The 19,844-nt window shown below is 54.2% G+C and overlaps 1 protein-coding gene across 1 annotated transcript in view; it reads left to right on the plus strand.

Moving 5' to 3' along the window:
• Positions 1-8,332: 8,332 nt before the first annotated feature.
• The window catches only part of Cyth1 (cytohesin 1), a 74,145-nt gene continuing 62,633 nt past the window's right edge, over positions 8,333-19,844 (plus strand). Inside the window, exon 1 of the mRNA XM_047543661.1 lies at positions 8,333-8,448. Coding sequence (XP_047399617.1) covers positions 8,427-8,448 — 22 coding nt within the window. The 5' untranslated portion in view covers positions 8,333-8,426. The remainder of the gene's footprint in view (positions 8,449-19,844) is intronic.

The following is a 19,844-nucleotide window of genomic DNA, read 5'->3' on the forward strand; positions in this document are numbered from 1 at the left end:
CAGTGAGTTCTGCTCTGAGTGCTGCTGGGCAGCTCCGTCACCCGTCTTCACAGTCCCTTCCTCTTCAGGGCCTTTTCCACGCTCTCCATGAGGATGTTCCTCAAAAACACAGGGTCTGAACTTTGCCCCAGTCACCTCAGGGATTGAATCAGCTCAAAGGAGGATAAGAGAGGAAGCCTGGCGGTGAGGCTGCAGCCAGACGAGGAAAGGGTGCTCTCCAGGCCTTGCCGGGCCCCTCTGACCAGCCTGGCAGTGGCCAGCGGCCCAGTGCCACATCACTGTTGTCTGAACATTGGCTGCTCTGGGAGGTGCGAGTGGGCCAAGGGAGAGCCCCCATGGTGTGTGGGGTCTCGCAGGCCCGGCTGAGGGCTCCAGGGTGGGTGAGCACCACTGTGATGCACACAGCCGCCAGGAGGGGTGGCCAGTGCTGCTGACGAGCCTTGGACCCAATGATGTGTCAAGGTGGGGGCCAGCCAGCGAACTCGGGGCAGTGACACGGAGTGATGGAGAAAAAGCCCCTGTCGGTGTGGTTGATGAACTGGGTGCCGGGCTGGGTTAACAGGATCTCTTGCTTGGTGGAATCCTGGGCCTATAGTAGCTGCGTGGTGGCCTGGAAGGGGGAGTGCAGAGGGTGACAGGTAAGGTGGACCATCCTGTGAGCGGCCGAGACAGGTCCCTCGGGCATTCACGAGGTGGAGTAAGGAGCAGATACAGTGAAAGAACTGGCCAGGGCAGTCAGTGAGCGGGAGGCCAGGGAGTAGCCAGGGAGTAGGTGGCTGCCACTGGTTTCAGGAGGGTCTCAGTTGGGTGACAGGTTCAGTTTGAGACATGTTGGCATGTCACAGAACATGCTGGGGGTTCCCAGCATGGGAAGCAGGCAGGTGAGTCTTCCAGGTAAGAAAAAGTCTTCCAGCTGTCGGGACTCCTGGGGGCTGGGTGGGCATCCACAGGTCCTGGACACACTGCAAGGGGTCATCAGAGCAGTGAGCATGACCCTTGGGTCAGGGTGGTGCTGAGGGGTGTGCTGTGATCCTCTGCCCTGGGTCTGGGCGGCTGGACAGCTTGCTCCTGGAGGGGTCCGGTAGAACCGGGGTGGCAGTAGAGGAGGGCCAATGAGCACGGGGCCGGAGCCTCAGGAGTGCAGTTTCCTCTGCCTGTCAGGTCCAGGCCAGCTCCAGCCTGGCACCCCCAGGGCCCAGGCCTGTACCTTTCAGCAGCTCATCTGACTCCTTCCTTTTCTGATGGGACGCCACAGGGCTCTAGGTGCTGCCGGGCTGCCCTTTCCTTCTGCAGCCCTCTCCCATTCCCAGGGGTTATTCCAAGGGTTTCCCTTCTCCATGGGCCCAACTCTGGTGGGCGAATGATTTCTAACCTGCTGCTGAAGCCGTCCGCTCTGTCCTCCCTCTGCCTGGTGGTCCCAGCACCCTCAGAGCAGCAGACGCCCAGGCAGGGCCACCCACAGAGGCCAGTGGAGATGGACTCAGACCTCTCCACGCGGGAGCCGTGATCCCGGGCCTGTGTTCAGACTCCAGCCAGCACCAATCACCAGGGGTCATGGGGCATGGTTCCAAGATGTCCCCACGGTTGTGTCTCCTGATAATGTGCGTTTTTAATAACTCCCCCAGGTGGCTGTGCTGGCAGGATCCACGCACAGACCCCATCTGGTGACCCTCCTGGGGCACAGGTGTTGGGGTGGGAGTGTGGGGAGGAGTCACATGTCTGTGCGAAGAAGCCATGGGTCCTGTCGCCCTCAGCTCCTGTGGGAGCCTCCACCTGGACGGCAGCCGCAGGAAGGGAGCCCCTCTGCGGAGATCAGCCTGGAGGTCTGCTCCTCCAGGGCCCCGCCGCGATCTCTGTGCTGCCCACCTCTGTGTCTGTCCCCCTCTTGAGTGTCTTCCACAGAAAGTGGCTCAGGGTGGGATCCAGGCTGGCTTCTGCCAGGGTCCAGCAGGAGTTGGCCCCGTGCTTGGGTCAGTTGTGTCTGTCACCTCTCCATACAGGGCTCTGAAATCCCTAGTGGGACTGGCACCGTGGCGACTGCTGCCGTGTCCTGACACTGGCTGGGCTTTCTCCTACCTGTTTCAGTTAGGAGGACAGTGCTGAGAGGGGCTGGCAGGATGTGGCCACTCATGCCCTCCCTTGAGCAGCCTCTGGGTGTGCAGGTGGCTCTTTTGTTTGTTTGGTACAGGGGATTGAACCCAAGGGCATTTAACCCCTGAGCCACATCCCCAGCCCTTTTTTATTTTTATATTTTTATTTTGAAACAGGGTCTTGCTAAGTTGCTTAGGGTCTCGCTAAACTGCTGAGGCTGACTTTATTTGGAATCCTGCCTCAGCTTCCTGAGCCACTGGGATTACAGGTGTCTGCCACCACACATGGTTCAGTGACTTCTTACCATGGTTGGTCCAGACTTCGACACGCAGAGTCTAAGCATATGGCAAGTGCCGGCTGAGATGTGCACAGGGAGTCTAACTGAAGTCAGTGACTTTCACGGCTGTGTTTTCAAAAGATGCAGACCCTCATCACCCCATGCTGAGAGCTAGCATTGCTAAAATGAACCTTCCCGGGGGTTGGCTCCCGTGATGTTAGAGACCATTCCTTTACGTACAGTTCCTCTCCCTTTCCAATGTCTTATTCTGCTTTTCTGTCTTAGGTGGCTATTGTTAGATATTCCGCTGCAAGGGACCAGGCTTGTTGTCCTGGCCCAGCACTGCCAGCCACCCAGGAAATATTTGTTGAACAAGTGAACTGGAAAAAGTAGCGGAGGAAGCGTGGCCGTGACTGGCATTGGGATGCTGCTCAGAAGACAGCCTACCCACTGCCCGTAAAAGGCCGGAGCTCCAAAGTCCTCCTTCAGGGATTCAGCTCGGTGCTGCCCACCCTGCGCCCCACCTGCCCTTTTTCTTTCTCACATGTGAAAACATTTTGGTGAAGTCAAGTGGGAACCAGGGCATTAATTCTTCTATTTGAAGTGAACGCCCAGACGGTGGCATGGGGCCAGCTGCCTTCTGGGTGGCATGGGAACAGTTGGTGACAGCTGGATATAATCAAGTTCCATTACAAACAGATTTTAAGTGCCACTCACACATAGAAGAAATTGCAAGCTTTAGCAAAGTAGAATCTGGGGTTTTCAAAGCAGGACAATGCCCCAGCTGAGCTGGGCAAGCGGTCCTGTGTGCAGTCTCACGGGTCAACATGCTTTCTCGCCCAGCGCCCCTGCGCTCCCCAGAGTCCTGGCTGCGGAGCTGGCACCGGCAGGCCAGGATGGCTGCTGGCCGTGCTGTGGGTGCACCTGCCTTGTAGCTTACTGAGGATGCTGAACTGAGGCCTGTGCACACTCCACCGGGTGGGAACTGTCAGAGGCGGCTTCCGGGGAGTCTGTGCCTGCCGAGCTCAGCGCTTCCTCCACCCTCAGCTTTCTCCAGGGATGGGAGGGTCACGGCAGGGTTGGGCACTGAGCTCATTCTTTATCTATGAAGCAGGTGTCCTGGTGCACTTCTCAGCCCTTGCTGTCCCTCCCCAGCCATCTCTGGCCACAGTCTGGCTTCGCAGGGGCGGGGCGAGCTCCTCGGGCAGCAGCGGGACCTTGGATACGTCTGGGCGTCTGGTGTTCCCTTGACCTCCATGGCACGTGTGCTGCAGGGGTCCTTCTGCATCTTGTCCCCTGACCTAGCACGTGGCGGGTGGGGTTGGTGGTTGTCCCTTTAGCACAGAGGCTAAGCCAGCACTCATGCAGCGCTCATGGGTACCCTCAGGGGTCATCTACTGTGCCTCTGCTTGTCACCCCCACAGCCTCGCCCATCCCAGGGGCAGAGGGAAAAGCAAGGGAAGATGACAATTTACTGTAGAAAAGGAACCAGATAAAATGAGTGTTAGGAAAGATTGAAAGATGACAGTAAAGTCCCTTAGTGTAGCATCTGATATGATAAGCAACCTCTAAAATTTTTGTTAAAATTAACATGGGTAATACAAGCTGGGTGCAGTGATACACACCTATAATCCCAGCTATCAGGAGGACTGCAAGTTGGAGATGAGCCTGGGAAACTTAAGGAAACCCTGTCTCTAAATAAAATTAAAAGGTCTGAGGATGTAGCTCATCGGTAGAGCACTTGCTTAGCATAGGTGAGGCCCTGGGTTCAATCCCCAAACACTGCATTAATAAATAAGTAATGCAGACCTAAGGTATATCATTTTAAAGCAACGTGTGGTGGTTTCCTAAGGCTGCTATAACAAAGTATTGCAGGTTGGATGGCTTAAAACAACAGAGCATGTTCTCTCTACGTTCTGAAATTTGAAACCAGCTAGGGAAGGGCGGCTGTCCCACTGCAGATTCTCTGAGGGATCCTTGCTGCCACTCCCAGAGGCTGTAGGCCTTCTCTGGTTTGCTGCTGAGTCAGTCCAGTCTCCGCCTCCTCTTGGCAGTTTCCCCCGTGTCTGTGTTCAGATTTCCCTCTTGTGAGGACACTGGTTGTTGGCCTCTGGCTTGCCCTAATGACCTCCTCTGAATTTGATCGCATCTGCAAGAATGTCATTTCCAAACCAGGTTGCACTCACGGGGACTGCAAGTCAGCTCTTGGACATGCGTTTTGGTGGGACACAGTGCAACCCACAGCCGAAGAGATGTTCTCCCCAGAGGCAGCCCAAGGGGCCCAGACTCACTTTGAAGGTTCTCAGGAGAACGTGGATGTGGGCGGTGGTCTGGATTGGTGTCAGCAAACCAGAGAGGCGCCCCAGCCCCTCTCCTGCCTCCAGCTCCTTCTGCTTTGAGGTCTCCATGTGCTCTCTCAGAGGGCGTCCGAACAGGTGCAGGAGTGAAACGGCCGGCTGCAGCTCGCAGGTGCCCTCGCCCTGACCCTCAGGGAGCCGCTTTCTAACCCATCACACGAAGACAGCTAAGTGAGCCCTTCCAAATCCTAATGGGGCCTAACAGCAGCTTGTGACCGCAGTCAGAAATAACTCACACATCCCTCGCCAGCGGACACACATGTGTTCATGTGCAACCCCAGCAAACAGTGTCTGCATGTGAGAGCCATCAACGTGTTTGTTTTGTCTTCTAATCATAAGTATTTGTTTCACACCATTAAGAACCATGACCTGCTGTTTGAGAAATGCTGTCCTAGTGGAGCAACGTCGGGGAACAATTCCAACAGCTGCGCTGCTCACAGGCGCTGTTAGGGGTACCCCTCCCCAAGTCTCCAGGTCCATGGGTTTGTGGTTCAGCCGATAGGGCTGCAGTGCTGATGGTGAGCAGCAAGCACTGCTGTCTCTGTTCTCGCCCCGCTTTGGTCAGGTGGGGAGCATAGCTGTATGCTGTTAGGGAGGAAAACAGCTCAGAAAGGTCAGGAGCCTTCCTGTGACTCGGCTTGGGGAAGAAGTAGGGAGGCACATGTAATGGGGGCACAGTGCTCCATTGCGCCTGGCCTGGACAACCGAGATTCCCCAGGTCAAAAGAGAGTCGGTTCTGAGTGTCCTGCCCCAGGCCCACAGGAATAGAATGCAGTGGGACCACCAAGCACTTGCACCCACCTCACAGACACAGGGGTGCCTGTGGAACCTGACCATCTGGTGACATCAGTGAAGGTTAAGTTCATGAATCCAAGAGAATCAGCCTTGGGGCTGAGGATGTAGTTCAGTGGTAGAGTACTTGCCTAGCATGCATGAGGCCCTAGGTTCAGTCCCCAGAAATTGGGGAAATGCACAGATTCATGGAAATTAAACAAGAGAAGGAGCCTTTAAGAGAGGGCAACAGGATATATGAGGTAAGCATCTAATATACTACAGTTTTCTGAAAGAAGAATGCACTTGGAGGATGTGCCTAGGACAAAAGGGACTCCTAGAGATTCAAAAGACAGCGGGCTGTCTGTCAAAGTCTGTGTCAAGCAGTTCAGAAAACTGAGAAATTTTGTTCCTGCACTGATAGTTTTCTGAGCCCAGGAAGGGTGGGCCAGGGCTGCACATCCGTGGGAAGGAAAGTTAGGCTCCATTCGGCTGATAGATTGAGATCAGTCTCATTTGTCAGAAATAGTCAGCATGGAGATGAGTTAGAGTGGAAGACAGTGACAGAACTGTCACTTCAGAGATCAACCATGGTGGAGGCCAGCAAGTATGGTGAGGCACAGGTCCAGGTCACAGGCTAATGAAAAATAGAGGAAGGACAAAAGCAGTCCCCTAATTCATTTGTTCCTTTTCCATAAGTGGAAATCACTTTGTTGTTGAGAACCAGGTCAACAGCAGGGGAGTCCTGGAAGGAAGGCATTTTTAGAATTGACTAGTAATGCAATAGGCCTCTGAGTGGGAGGGGTCACACCTTCCCTGTTGGAGACTTCTCAGAGAGGTCCTCAGACCTTTTAGGAACACTGCCAGAGCCTCGGGCCAGTTCTCCAGCAGCCCTGGGTGTGGCGCACTGTCAGGTGGTACTCAAGCCAGGAGGATGGGACTACTCTTGTGTGGATGCGTGACCTTGAAGTTCCTTTACAATGGAGATTCAGGCAATTTTACAGTAGGCACCAAACTAAGAGCTACTGTGACTGGAAATGACATTTTTTTTTTTTTTAATAAAAAAGTAATGTTCTCTCACGTTTAAAAACAACCAGACCGTGGAGAGAGACGGTGACAAAGTGAACACTGAACGACAGGCGGGTCTCGACTTCCCCTCTCCTGCTTTGTTGGTTTTTCTGTGTAACCTTCCAGAATGAGACATGCATGACAGCAGACCCACACGCTTACAGGCAGCGTTTGTGTCTATCCATGAGGTTTCCCAAGTGCAAGTGTGAGCTGGTGTGCTGGGGAGGAAGACCCACTAAAACTGCAGGGGTTCACAGCCATTTCAGATTAGGCCTCCAGTCTTAGGAAGGAACACTGACTCCGCACGGGAGGGCCCACAAGACAAGCTTTGTAGCTTTTACTTCCACTTTTGGCTAATCTAAGAGAACCCCACAAGTCCAGGGATCCCCATCAAGTTCTTCAGGCAGTGTTCTGTGTGGGGAGGGGGAGCAGGTGTTTCTGGGACTGCCATTTGGCAACTTTGGGACTTTCCTCTTTCTCACAAAGAAAGAGAAAAGGTCCCCAAATGTCCCAGTGTCTCATTTAGTCCTTTTTTTTTTTTTTTTTAACATTCTCTTCCTCTATTTTGAGTATTTCTTTTTTCTTTCTTTCTTTCTCTCTCTCTCTTTTTAGGTTGGTTCTATTTTGCCCAGGCTGGTCTTGAAATTCTGGGCTCAGGGGATTTTCCTGTCTTAGGCTCCAGAGTAGCTGGAGCTACAGGTGCAGACCACTGCAGCAGGTCCCTAGGCCATTATCTGAAAGAGCCAAGTAAGAGCCTGGTGGGCTAGGAGGGTTTTGATTGGTATATTGCAAGAGCTTACACCTAGTGTGTCTCATCCCCTATGTGTGTCACAGGATCCCTTGACCCCTTTGGACATTAGTTTTTTTTTTTTTTTTTTTTTTTTTTTTTTCCCTTCTTTCCTTTATTGGGGATGGAACCCAGGGCTTCTCACATGCTAGGGAAGCCTGTGCCACTGACCTGAACTCCCAGTCCCAGGCACCAGTTTCCTTGTCTAGGAGTTCATGGGCCAGGATGTTCTCTAGGGTCCTTTCCAGTTCATCTGCTGGTTCATTCGTTCATCAATTCTGCAGAGACCTACTGGGGAATAGATGTGACCAGCCACTGCTCAACACTGCAAAGGGCAACTCAACCAGTCTGCCCAGAACAGCCAAATAAAACACCTAGGGAACAGTCTGGACACGTGTGAATCTAAGAGGTGCATGAATCAGGGTCACTAAAATCCTTAAGCTGGGAGATGAGACGTCTTTCTTTGAAACCTGACCCAGGTAAATTGGGAGGGCAGGTGAAGGAATATAGTGTGAACTCACATTCATTATGTGACTGTTTAGACCGAAGTAAATGAATTCAAAGAGCCTCACCTCCTTGGCAAGCTGGGGTCCGGCCTGACTTTGCAGGTGGATATCAGCTGGGACCACCATGCCCTTCCGTGCCCTCACGACCTTGGGCCTTTGTGGGCAGCCTGGCAGCCTGGCAGCCTGGCTGTGGGCCACGTCCGCTGCGCCACCCTTGAAGGCCTGTGCTACCCTTGCGAAACCCGAAACCTAAAACCGGCTCATCCCTGCGGAGGCGGGCGTGGGCGGCACTTATTCCGGAGGCGCGGTCTGGGGCGGGGCCAGAGGCGGGCGGGACCTCAGGGGGGCGCGCGTGCGCAGGGGCTGACCCGGGAGGCAGCCGCATGCGGTCGGGGGTGCCCGCGCGGGGGCGGGGCCTCGTGCTGGGGCGGGGCCGGGTACGCGCGTGCGCGCGCGCGGCTGCGCGCGCGGGGGGCGGGGCTCCGGGCCGGGCTGGGGCGAGCTGAGCGCGGCGGGACGCGGGCCGCAGCGGGCGAGCGGCGACCGGGGCCGGAGCCCGGCGCCGCGCCATGGAGGAGGACGACAGCTACGGTCAGTGTGGCCGCGCGTCCTCATTGCCGCCGAGCGCCCGGCGCTGCGGCCTCGGGCGCTGCGGCGGCCGGGGTTCCCGGGGACGGTGGTGCGGGACGCGGAGCCCGGGCGGCGGGGCAGTGCGCGGCCTCCGAGGGCCGGGGGCGCCGGGCCGGGGCCGTGGCGCCCAGGCTGCCGGGGCGGAGGCGCGTGGTGGGGTCTCCGGGATGCGGAGGGCCGAGGTCACCGCGCCGGGGTCACGGGCCGCCGGGTCCCGGCTCGGGTCGTAGGGGCCAGGGTCCTCGGGCCCGAGGGTCCCGCGGGCGGGCTATGCGGGGTCTCAGCGGCGAGTGCGCGGCCGCCCCTGTCAGCCGCCTGGCCCGCGCCTGGGTTTCCGGCCCTCCGGGTGCTGGAAGTTGAGTGCCCCGGTCCAGCTCTTTGTTCCGAAATGACACGAGCCGGCGCGGCCCGGAGCCTGGACGGGCGCCCCTCGCCGACCTGGACCCGGGCACCCCGGCCGGGTTCCTACTGGCTGCCGTCGCCGTGAGCCAGCGCCTGGTCCCCATGTCTGTCCCTGGGGCCTGAGGGTGCCTAGGGGGAGACCAAGTTTGCATTTCTGCCTGCAGAGAGACTCCGGTAATGACACCTACAGTCGCCCTCCAATTGGACAGACTGCTTTCAGATTCTCCTGGCGACCTAGCAGTTGGCCATCTACTAGAGCACTGGCCCTTCCAGTAACTGGACATCTCAGGGGTGTCACAAAGCTGTTTAAAATGCTTTAGGTCAATTTTTAACATTGTTTCCCTGAGTAATTAAAGAATGGCAAATAGGATGAGTGGTGAACTTGGGGATTTGATAGGGAAGCACAAGTACAAAACTTAGAATGCCCAGGAGGCCAAGTGGGGTGAACGCTGGCTCTGACTGATGTGCCTCCGAAGTGTGGGCTCTGCCTTGTTAGGGAGCAGGCTTTGACGGGGTATGTTCAAATGTCAAAAGGGATGTTGTTAGGTTTTGTATTTTTTTGCAAGTGAATCATTGAGGAACTGCTTACTGATGAGAGTTGGTTTATGACCTGAACCTCAGATATGTGAACAGGGTGTTGTCCTCCCTGAACACTGGGCGCCTAAGCCTATCCTGTCTCCTCATTGCCTTCCAGGTAAAAGCAGGGTGCGCTTTCCTTTTGTGGTGGAGGAGCAGTCACTTGCTGGCACCTCCAGACTCCTCTGGTTCTGCCCACTCCTGAGGAAGCTTCCTTTCTCTTTACCGTCCCTGGGATCTCACTGTTCTGCCCTGATTTGTTCTTGCCTCTCCTGGTGTTCTTGCCCTCTGGGTGAGGCAGGAAGCCTTTGGTCAGGTTACTTTTAACACAGTGATTACTTTGCCACCAAGCATGACTTGTTCTTGTACTTGGAAGGAGTAAATAGAAGCAGGGTGTATTAGTTTCCTATTGCTGCTTTAACAAATTAACTCAAATGTAGGGGCTTAAAACAACATAAATTTATTATTTTATAGTTCTGGAGGTCAGAAGTCCAAGTACAAAATAGTCTCACTGGGCTAGAACCAAGGTTTCATGTGGGCTAATTCCTCCCGGACACTAGAAGGGACAGTCAGCTTCCTCACCTTCATTGACTCCAGGGCCACCTGCTTCCCTTGGCTCATGGCCCTGTCTGTCTTCAAAGCTGGCAGGTGGTATCTATCTCTCTGCCCTCCTGCCTCCCTCTTATTAGGACCCTTGGGCAGGCATCAGACCCCCTGGTCTGAAAAAGGACTGGAGCCTTATTTCTGGCACGGCCTTAACCTCCTGCTTGCTATATGAGGTGGCGAGTGCACAGGTCCTGGGGGTTTAGGACAGGGGCTTTTTTCCTTTTTCACTGGGCTGGGGATTGAGCCCAGGGGCACTGTACCCTGGAGCCAAGTCTCCAGGCCATGTTTTATTTTTCATTTTGAGGCAGCTCTAAGTTGTGGAGGCTGGCTTCAATCATGTGATCCTTCTGCCGCAGCCTCCTAAGTAGCTGGACATCTTATAAACCACTATCCTGCTGACCACATAGAGAGATGAGAAGGAAGTTTATTTTCCATTTTGTACAATTTTAGAAAATCATTTTAAAAAATTTTGGAAGAACCGAAAAGATTGAATTAAAGACTCCCTGCTCATAGGGTCACCCCACAGAAAGTACCTTCTGACCTAAGATGATCACATGAAGGCCACAACTTCTGATGGTTTACAGTTCGCTGTGTCTCCAGACTACCTCTTTCTCTTGTGGTTACATGGAATCCCCCTGCTGTAGATCAGAAAGCACGCGCAGTGCCGTGCCTGAGGCTCCCTTAGAGCCTCCACGTTTCCTTCTAAGTAAACTCCTTAATATTTGATTTCCAGAATAACGAGAGTTTCACATCCTTTAGGGTTTTTTAATGGACCAATGTTTCGACTGTGCTTTTCCTGCTGTCCGCGCCTTTAAGTTGGTACAGTTACCTGAGTCAGCCTAGAACACTCCCTCTGTTTTCAGCTTGTACCTTTGGGGAAATGCCTTAGAATTTCTGAGCTGTGATTTTGGCGTTAAAAAAAAAAAAAAAAAAAAAAAAAAAGAAACACACCCATTAATGATATGCTAAAGAAAGAGAGTGAATCTCTTGGACGGTTCAATTAGAGAGAATTTCAGAAGCAAAGATGAAGGCCTTTCTGGACCGCTGTCCCCTCTGGAGCCCCCTAGACAAAGTAAGCACATGTATGTGGGAAGAGGCTGATGTTGGTGTGGTGCCTCCAGACAGACCTTTACTTGCCTACACTCAACTGTCTGTGCTCAGGAAAAAGAAAAAAAAATATGAAATTAAGTTTTGCATACCTTGTCTTTATGGCTGATACCTAAGTGACTGCGCAGGTGGGAACACAAGGCACAGGCCATCACTCAGAAGGATGCTTGTCAGGGGCTTTCCAGAGTGTGTTCCCACCCTGCTGAGCCGTGTTGTCATCAGTCTGGACTGCACCTTTGCCTTGAATGACTTACAGATTCAACAGGATTTAAGGTACCTTTTCAACTAAAAGGCAAGGCTGCCTCTTAAAAAAGAGGTATCTGCAAGATGTCCTTTAGTTTTCCAGCTTGTGAGTTACCTTGATTCGCTCTCTCCTTTGGTGTGATCTTCACATTCAGCCACTAGATTCATTATCTAATGCAGGCAAACTAGATCCTGTTTTAAGTTAGAATATCAGTGTTTCAACAAGAGTTGAGGAAACTAGTTTTCAGTTTCATAGTGGAGGAGAACAGGGGAGCAGGGCAGTTAAGAAAACAGCTGAGGGACTTGGGATACAGTTCAGTTGGTAGAGTGCTTGTCTCACACAGCACAAGGCCCCAGGTTCAATCCCAGCACCAAAAAACAGTTGATTTGCATGTACTAGGATTACTGAGGAGCAGTTGCATAAGAATAGACCTGTTCTTGCTAGCTTTGGCCCTTAGGGGTTTGGGGATGTGGAAGGCAAGGGTGAGTAGAAAGAACACAAAGACGCCCAGCTCCAGACTTTCAGGGTCACTTTTCATCTGTAACCTCCATCCTCCTATCCCCTTCCCCAGGGGTCTGGCTTGCTTCCTAGACATGGTTAAATATAGCCCAGGAAGCTCAGGGAACCTCAGAAGAATTAGCCCTGTCGTCTTGATAGTGGGTGACCCTCCTGCTGTGGTCACTAAGGGCTGGGTACCCAGGGCGTGGTGAAGCATGGGGTGGAGGGCAGCCTACCTGCGGAGCAGGGCCACCTGACCATTCAAACCTGATTTAGTGCCCAGTGCTGGGTCAGTGCTTCAGGGGTGACCCAAACAGGAGTAGTTTCTTCTGTCCCCCCCCACCCCCAGTACTGGGGATCGAACTCAGGGCCTTGTGCTTACGAGGCAAACACTCTACCAGCTGAGCTATCTCCCCAGCCCCTGTTTCTTCTGTTTTGATGGAAAGGAATTGTGCTGTAGGCATAAATCTCAGGTGTCCACAATGGGAAAGGGCAGGTGTGCTGTGTTATGGTTTGTGATGAAGACCCTGGAAAAAAGGAGACTTTTTATTAAGATCATAGGAAGATCTGATCACGTTACACCATGAACCATGAAGACCTATAGGTTAGGGTCGATGAGAAGTTTGAACAAGAAAAATAATCGTTAATCTTATTTTTCTTTGAAAAGTTTGGGATTGGTGATTATCTAAGAGCTGAATGTATAGGTGGGTATTCACGCCATCCATAGCTGGTTGGCCTTGTTCCCTCTAAACACTGTGAACCTGTTTTCTTCTTTGGACAGTCCCAGTACTTCCCTACTGGATGGCTGCACTTCCTGACTTCCTAGTTCTCAATGGCAAAAGGAAGAGGTGTGTTTGCCTCACAGGACACTCTCCTGAAAAGACTCAATGATGACCTCTGTGCTTCCTCTTGGGGACTTCTGAGCTCTTGGCAGGCCTCTGAGCCCCCTCTGAATCCTGTGTACAGGTCTTCATGTGTGTGCACTTTTGGAGGACCCTTAGCTTAGTCAGGTTCTCAGGAGGCACCGGCCCTGGGTCTCCACTCCAGAGGGTGCTCATGTCCTCTCTTAGCACACTGCCATGTGGAGACCAGCTGGCCACCTAGCAGTCACAGCCGGTGTTAGTGTAGAGAACAGTTGCCTTTCCCAGGGTGGGTCTGTGGTGCCGGTGTTTCTTGATCAACTACTGCGGGAGCTCTTGCTTTATTAGCTTCAGGCTTCACTCTTGTGCCACACCAGGAGGAGTTGGCCCTTAGGAGATCAGCGTCAGTGTGAGGGAGTGGAGGTGCTGGTCTCCAGGGAGACGTGCCTTCTGCCCTCAGGTGGTAAGCCAGGTGTGGGCAGCAGGCCTTGCAGGGGTCTGAACCCAGGAGAGGCAGCTCAGCAGCTGTTGAGGGGCAGTGGAGGGAGGCAAGTTCCTCCTGGCAGGAGGTGACCTGCAGGGTTGGGGCATGTCTTCCACCCTCCACTCCAGTGGAAGCAGGAGCAGCCCGATGCAGAACCTGTTCTTGTTTCCTGAAAGAGATGACTTCCATTGTTTGTAAATTTCACTGTACACTTAATGGTTCACCTTTATTAAAAGAGCACACTTTTGTGAAGTGAGGGCCTTCTGAGGAGATCTGGGCATGAGGTCACCGCGGGTATGTATTCCGTGGTTGTACCCATATTTCTGGGCTGATATTAGCATGTCAGCGGTGCTTGATGCATGGTGCCAGTTTGCTTTCCAAAAGGACCATACTCTCCTTGACTGTGTCTGGGTACAGGTACTGTATGAGGGCAAGTGTGTCACCGTGAGGATTAGCAAAAGCCTTTTTAAAAAATCCTACCTGGGGCTGGGGTTGTGGCTCAGTGGTAGAGCGCTTGCCTGGCATGTGTGAGACACTGGGTTCGATTCTCAGCACCACATATAAATAAATAAATAAAAAATAAAGACTCAACAACAACTTAAAACATTAAAAAAAAATCTAAAAAAAATAAAAGCTTACCTAGTGGTCACCAATAGTGCCTCGTTAAACGTATTAGCTAGGTCGAAAGATTTTTTCCATAGTTGGTTTTCATACAGGATGATGACTTATTAATTTAACTGAGGCAAACTCTTTTATGGTCCCGTCAAGTGGTGAACCTGGTTCTCTACTGATGTTTTCAGTGTGAGAAAGAGGGAAAGCTCTGGAGGTTGGCCAGATTTTGACTGATTGTAGTCACTATTTTGCCTTCCCTTGATTTTCCTCCTAAAGCTAAAGATCCCTTGACCATCTGCTGTCTTCTGGCCAAAAGCTCTCCTCTGGAGGAAGTTGGGTGAACAGGCCTTGCGGCCTGGGTGATGCCAAGCTGCCCCGCATGTGGGCTGCTGGATTTTCCTAAGTGTGCACCTGGTGGACGGAAACCTCTCAGATGCTTCACGTGTCCATGATCCGGTGGGTGCTTCCTCTACCGTGGGCGCCAGCAGAGTGCCCTAATTTCATGGTGGGAGCCCACGCCCGGGGAAGGAGGAGACCTGGCCTGCAGTGCAGGGTTGGGGAACCCGCCCTCCCCAGTGCCAGTGCTGCAGATGGGGCTTCTGAAGGCAGCTCTGCCTGAACCTGCCCCGTGCCCCGTGCTCCCTCTCGGGCTGCTCCTTGGTTGTCTCTAATTGTTGCTTAGTTTCAGTTGCAGTAATAGAGGCCTGGAGGAGTGGGGAATCATCTAGAAATGTTCAAGAAGCAAATCCCACATCCTCTCAGACTGCTGGTACGTTGTTTGCCTCTCTCTGCACGACTTCAAAACCATCCGGGGCAGGGCAGCGGGTGCGGCGGGTGCGTGCCTGTTGTCGGGGTTGACAGCACGGCTTCTGCTCCTGGGGCCCTGAGGTGGTGACTGGAGGGTGGTGCTCCTGTGTTCCCCTGTGTCTGACTGTTGAGGAGGTTTCTACCTGAGGAGCAAGCACTGTCCGTCTGTGCTGGTAGCGTGGGCATGAGTGGTGGGCTTGGTGGAGGGCTAGGAGCAGGCCTGGGTTTTGGTTTGGGGGAGCAGTTTGTAACTGCTCGTTCAGTCAGTAAGCGTCCCCTGCGGTCACCGTCCCCGTCATCATGGAGGCGGAGGGAGGCATACTGCGAGGGGTTGTCTCACAGTGGACTGGCTGCGTGCAGGTGGAAACCTGGGGCGGACGCAGGGGGCAGTGGCAGCGCCACGTGTTGGGTGGACCTGAACTGGGCAGGGGAAGGTTCCTGGAGGGGCTGGCACTTGGGCAACCAGCGGGTGCTAACTCGGTGGATTCAGAGCAAACACGCTTCAGGCCAAGAGCAGGGGAGGCTGAGGTAGCATGGCCCTTGGGAACGGCGAGTGGCTCTGTGACTGGTGCAGCTGTGAGGCAGGTCACAGAGAGGGGACCGCCCTGAGGATGAGGTCCAGGACTCACTATGCTTGGGCTGTAAGGAGAGGTCAGAGTCCTCAAGAAGGGCTTAAGTGTCATTTTATGACAGTGCGATCCCATTGGCAGTGACCTTGAGAACTGCTGTGACCTTCCAGGTGAGGTGAGGTGAGGTCCTGGGGCAGTGGGAGTGGAGGAGGCGGGAATGAGTGCAGAGGGCGAGGGCAGGTGGGGGTTGGTCCCTGTGCTTGGAGGGGCATCGTGGCACTTAAGGGCCAGCCAGGTTCTGTCTTTGGATGACTACTTGAGGGAAATTCAGACTGAGGTCTGGTTTGAACCAGGAGCTGGGCAAGTGCAGGGTTGCGAGGTACCTCCAGAGCGCTCCCTGAAGGAGCCACCTGGGCAGTTGGATTTGCACCTGGAGGTCTACGTGGGAGCGCAGCGCGTCCAGGGATGGCGGCTGCGGGTGGCATCTTGGCACAACCCTCTGAGGGCTGGTGGAGGAAGAAGTCCGCAGAGGACCCTTCGGGTAACCAGACTGCACCGAGCCAGTGGGCGGGCACAGCAGCTGGGGCGCTGCGGATGGGAGCCCTTTGCTTTTAATTGAGGATAGCGAAGACTGCCACAGTCTTTTAGAAAACACTCCTTTTGGAAGTTTCTGTGAACAGGCTTGAACAGTGGTCAGGGTACATTTCACCCGGAGGGAGCAGAGTCCCGTGTCCTTTTGTTTCTCTGGGCTTCCGTGCGCGGCAGCTGCAGATTGCATGTTGTTGGGAGCCTTTCAGCTTAGGTTACTTTCTCCTGTATTCTCCAGCTCCCGAAGTAGCTTCCAGCTGCCCTCACGATGGAAGTGGAGAGTGGCCTGCTGTCTCACTGTCCTGGCACGTTCAGCTGCTGCCCGACGCGCCCCCAGGTGTCCCGCCGTCCTCCGCAGCTGGCGTGTCTGGGCACACTCCTGCCCGCTCCACTGGCACTGCCTTGGGTGCCAGTGGAGGGTCCCAGCGGGCACTCAGCCTGGTTCATTCATCGCCCCGTCACCACGGGGTCTGCTCTTTCCTGCTGTCTAAATTGTCTGTGAGTCCAGCCCTCCCCGTCCACCCAGGCGGCTGTGGCACTGTCCGCTCCGGGGCTGTGGGGCGGTGCCTGCAGGCCTCCCGGCTGAGGTGGCGCGGCGAGCAGGCCCCTCACGGTGGGGTCAGTGAGGCGGCACGACTGGACAGGGGCTGCTGCTGCCCAACTCTGCGGCGGTAGCTGACCGCAGGCTGTGCACAGCCTTCCCGGCTGAGCACCCTACAGGTTCCCGGGAAGCCCCCAGCTGCCCTGCCTGGGTGGTAGGACTAGATACTGCACCCCGTTCACAGGTAGAGAGGTGGACACCCAGAAATCCCATTCTGTGGAGTCTGGAGCGTGGGCGGGCTGGCCTTGCTGGCCCCCAGCTTGGACCCTGGGCCAGACTCCCTCTGCTACTTGCCCCTCCTCTTCCTTCTTGTGTACTTTTCTTCTCTCTCTCTCTCTCTCTCTCTCTTTCTCTCTCTCTTTTTTTTTTTTTTTTTTTTGGTACGGTGGATTAAACTCAGGGCCACTCAACCACTGAGCCACATCCCCAGACCTTTTTGTATTTAATTTAGAGGCAGGGTCTCACTGAGTTACTTAGTACCTCTCTTTGGCTGAGGTTGCTTGAACCTCAAGATCCTCCTGCCTCAGCCTCCTGAGCCACTGGGATTACAGGCATGGGCCACGGTGCCAGCCTCCACTTTTCTTAACTTACACACTTTGCTACCTGTGGTATGTCGTGTTTTTATTTTTAGACTTTGGAACTTCTCCTGGGATGTGGGACTGGGTTCCATGTCTCTGCACTTGCTGACCCTGTGTGTGGTCATCACACTGGTAGTGTTGGTCTGGAGAGCCCCTGTCCTCCAGGACCTCTGGTAAACGATCGTTGTGTGGCACTGTGGGTTATGCAGCCTGGCCTTCAGCAGCTCCCTGAAATCAGAGTGCCTTTTGTGGCTGGGCGACCAGAATTTGTGAGAGATCCAAGTTCCTGGATAAAGGCCGGTGCTGCCTCTCGGCCTCTGACAGCCTTTCCCCTGCACTCTGTGACCCGTTCACCCTGGAGATTGAGCCAAGGAGTCAGGAGTACACAGTAAGTGACGAAGCAGAACCTGTGGGGCCAGCACCCTTGGCGTCTGCCTGGCCGAGGCTCTGACCTGGCAACTCTGGCTCGGAACAGGGTGTCTTCAGGACGTGAGTGCCAGGGGGCCACCGAGGGTCCTGAGACGGAACTGCAGCTCTACTGGGACAAAAGTAGACTTCAGGGCCCAATGCATGACGTTAACAAGAAGGCTGAACTCGAGTCTTTGAAGGGTCTTTGTAGAATCAGATTGGACCACCTGGCTGCTTGGCAGCGCACTGGTGAAACTGGTCCTTGGCACCTCCAGGTGACCGGGAGACCCCAGCGTCCCCTTGTTCTGAGGCCTCTTGCTTCCTCCCAGTCCTTGTGAGCTGTGGCACTTTCCAGGGGCCCCAGGTTGTCTTGCTCGGCACTTCTGCCTCCTGTCGTGTGGTCCTGGGCTCGCAGGCAAAGTGCACGCTCAGCCCTGCCTGCTTCTCTCTGCCCCCTGGTCCTTACTGCCGCCTCTGGCCCGTCTCCTCCTCTCCACATGGCCTATTCTGACTTACCAAGAAGCATGACTTCCTCCTCGTCCCTAACTTGGACGATGGCTCTCATGGCTGCCCTTGTCCAGACTGCAGTGTCCAGCAGGGAGGGAGAGTTCTGCAGTTGCTAGGGCAGGGTCAGGAGACAGCAGGCGCACCGTCCAGCAGGAGTGCACCCTTGCCTGTGTTCTGGCTTTCAAGGCTGTCCTGCAGGGCACTGGAGAGGCTCTTGGCACCGGGGGTGCTCGGAGGCCAGCTGGTCCAGCTCTGTCACTCTGACCCCCCTGCTCTGTGCCCTGGCCAGAGCCTCAAAGTGCTTGGAACCTCCGCTGGGCCTTCTCCCGCCCAGTCCTCCCTGTGCCAGCCCCTGCCCAGGTCCTCCTCCTCTCAATAGGAACTTGGCGAGACAGCCTGCAGGTCCCTCCCCGCACCCGGCTTGCCTGGTGCCCTTGGTGCTCGTCCTTGAAGAATGGGGGGACAGTAATGGTTGGCCTTCTCTGGCTCAGTTTCTCGTTATTTGACCCAACCCACATACCAAAACAGGTCCTGGCGCATTGGTGCTCAGTTTATTGCCTGAATCATTAGGTCTGCACTGCATCTGTTTTTATGTGGAAACCGAGCCCCATATGCCCATGGGCTGAGACCAGGGCCCCTTGCCTGCATGCGTCCCTGTTCCTTCTGTTGCTTTGTGGCTTATCCAGAGGCTTAGTTGTCACTGCCCCAGCTGTGGGGTAAACAACCAAGTTCCTCCCTGTTGCCTTGTTGGAGGGCTTCACAGATACTTTCTGTGCTTTTGAGATTTCAGTGCAGATCTAAAAAAAGAGGGATTTACTTGAACACCATGGTTATTCTATATGTGAAAGATGAGTGTAGCAAATAACTTCCTGGGGCTAATATAACCTCTGGCAAGGTGATTTATGGTGTATCTCCACTTTAATCCAGGAAGTATTAAGGTGTATCTTGAAGGGGATTAAAAATGGATAGTTGGGCTGGGTGCAGTGCACACGCCTGTAATCCCAGCAACTCAAGAGGCAAGAGGCAGGAGGATCGCAAGTTCAAAGCCAGCCTAAGCAATTTAGCGAGACCCTCAGCAACTTAGTGAGACCCTATCTCAAAATAAAAAAAAAAAAAAAAAAAATAAGAAGGTCTGGGGATGTGGCTCAACCACACAGCATCACTGGGTTCAATCCCAGAACAACAACAACAACAACAAAATTGGTGGTTGGGATTTGGGGTGTCTAAAAGTGGTTAGGATAGTAGCTGGGTGGACACCTTGGCAGAATGCTGCTTTGATGTGGGAATCCGCTGGACAAAGAAGGGCTCTGCTATATTAGTTTCATTGTTGCCGTCACAGATTTAGTGACTTAAAACCGTGTACATTCATTACTGCACAGCTCTGGAGAAGTCTGCTGTGAGTCTCCCTGGGTTGTCCTCCCGAGGCCCTGAGAGACCGTTCCCCTCCTGGAGGCTGCACACTCCTGGGCCCTCAGCCTGTTCCTTCTCTTCAGAGCCCGGTGGCTGGTGGAGTCTTTCTCACATCCCTCTGACAATAGCCCTCCATCTTGAGGTCCTTGGCGCCCACCTGGATGACAAGGACAGTCTCCCTCTCCTGTGGTCAGCCAACTAGCAGTTTCCATGCATTTACTACTTTTGCGTAGCCTTGGCGGAGCAGGGTGTGAGCTCTCAGGGCCTTGCTTCTGCGGCAGGCCAAGTGTTCGGTCCTTCGTGGAGTCCTGTCTCTGTTGAGGCTGACTGCAGTGCTGTGGGCTCCGCCTGGCTTCCTCTAGTGCCTTGAGTTTGGAAGCGCTGTCCCTAATGCAAGGACCGGGGAGGTCAGGGCAGAAGCTGCAGCAAGCCTTGGCGCCGGCCCTGCGTTCTGCTGCTCAGCAGCCATTCCCGAGTTTCTTGGGTCAGAGGTGGTGTGC

This window comes from Sciurus carolinensis, chromosome 3 (assembly GCF_902686445.1).
Source record: "Sciurus carolinensis chromosome 3, mSciCar1.2, whole genome shotgun sequence".
Taxonomy (NCBI): Eukaryota; Metazoa; Chordata; class Mammalia; order Rodentia; family Sciuridae; genus Sciurus; species Sciurus carolinensis.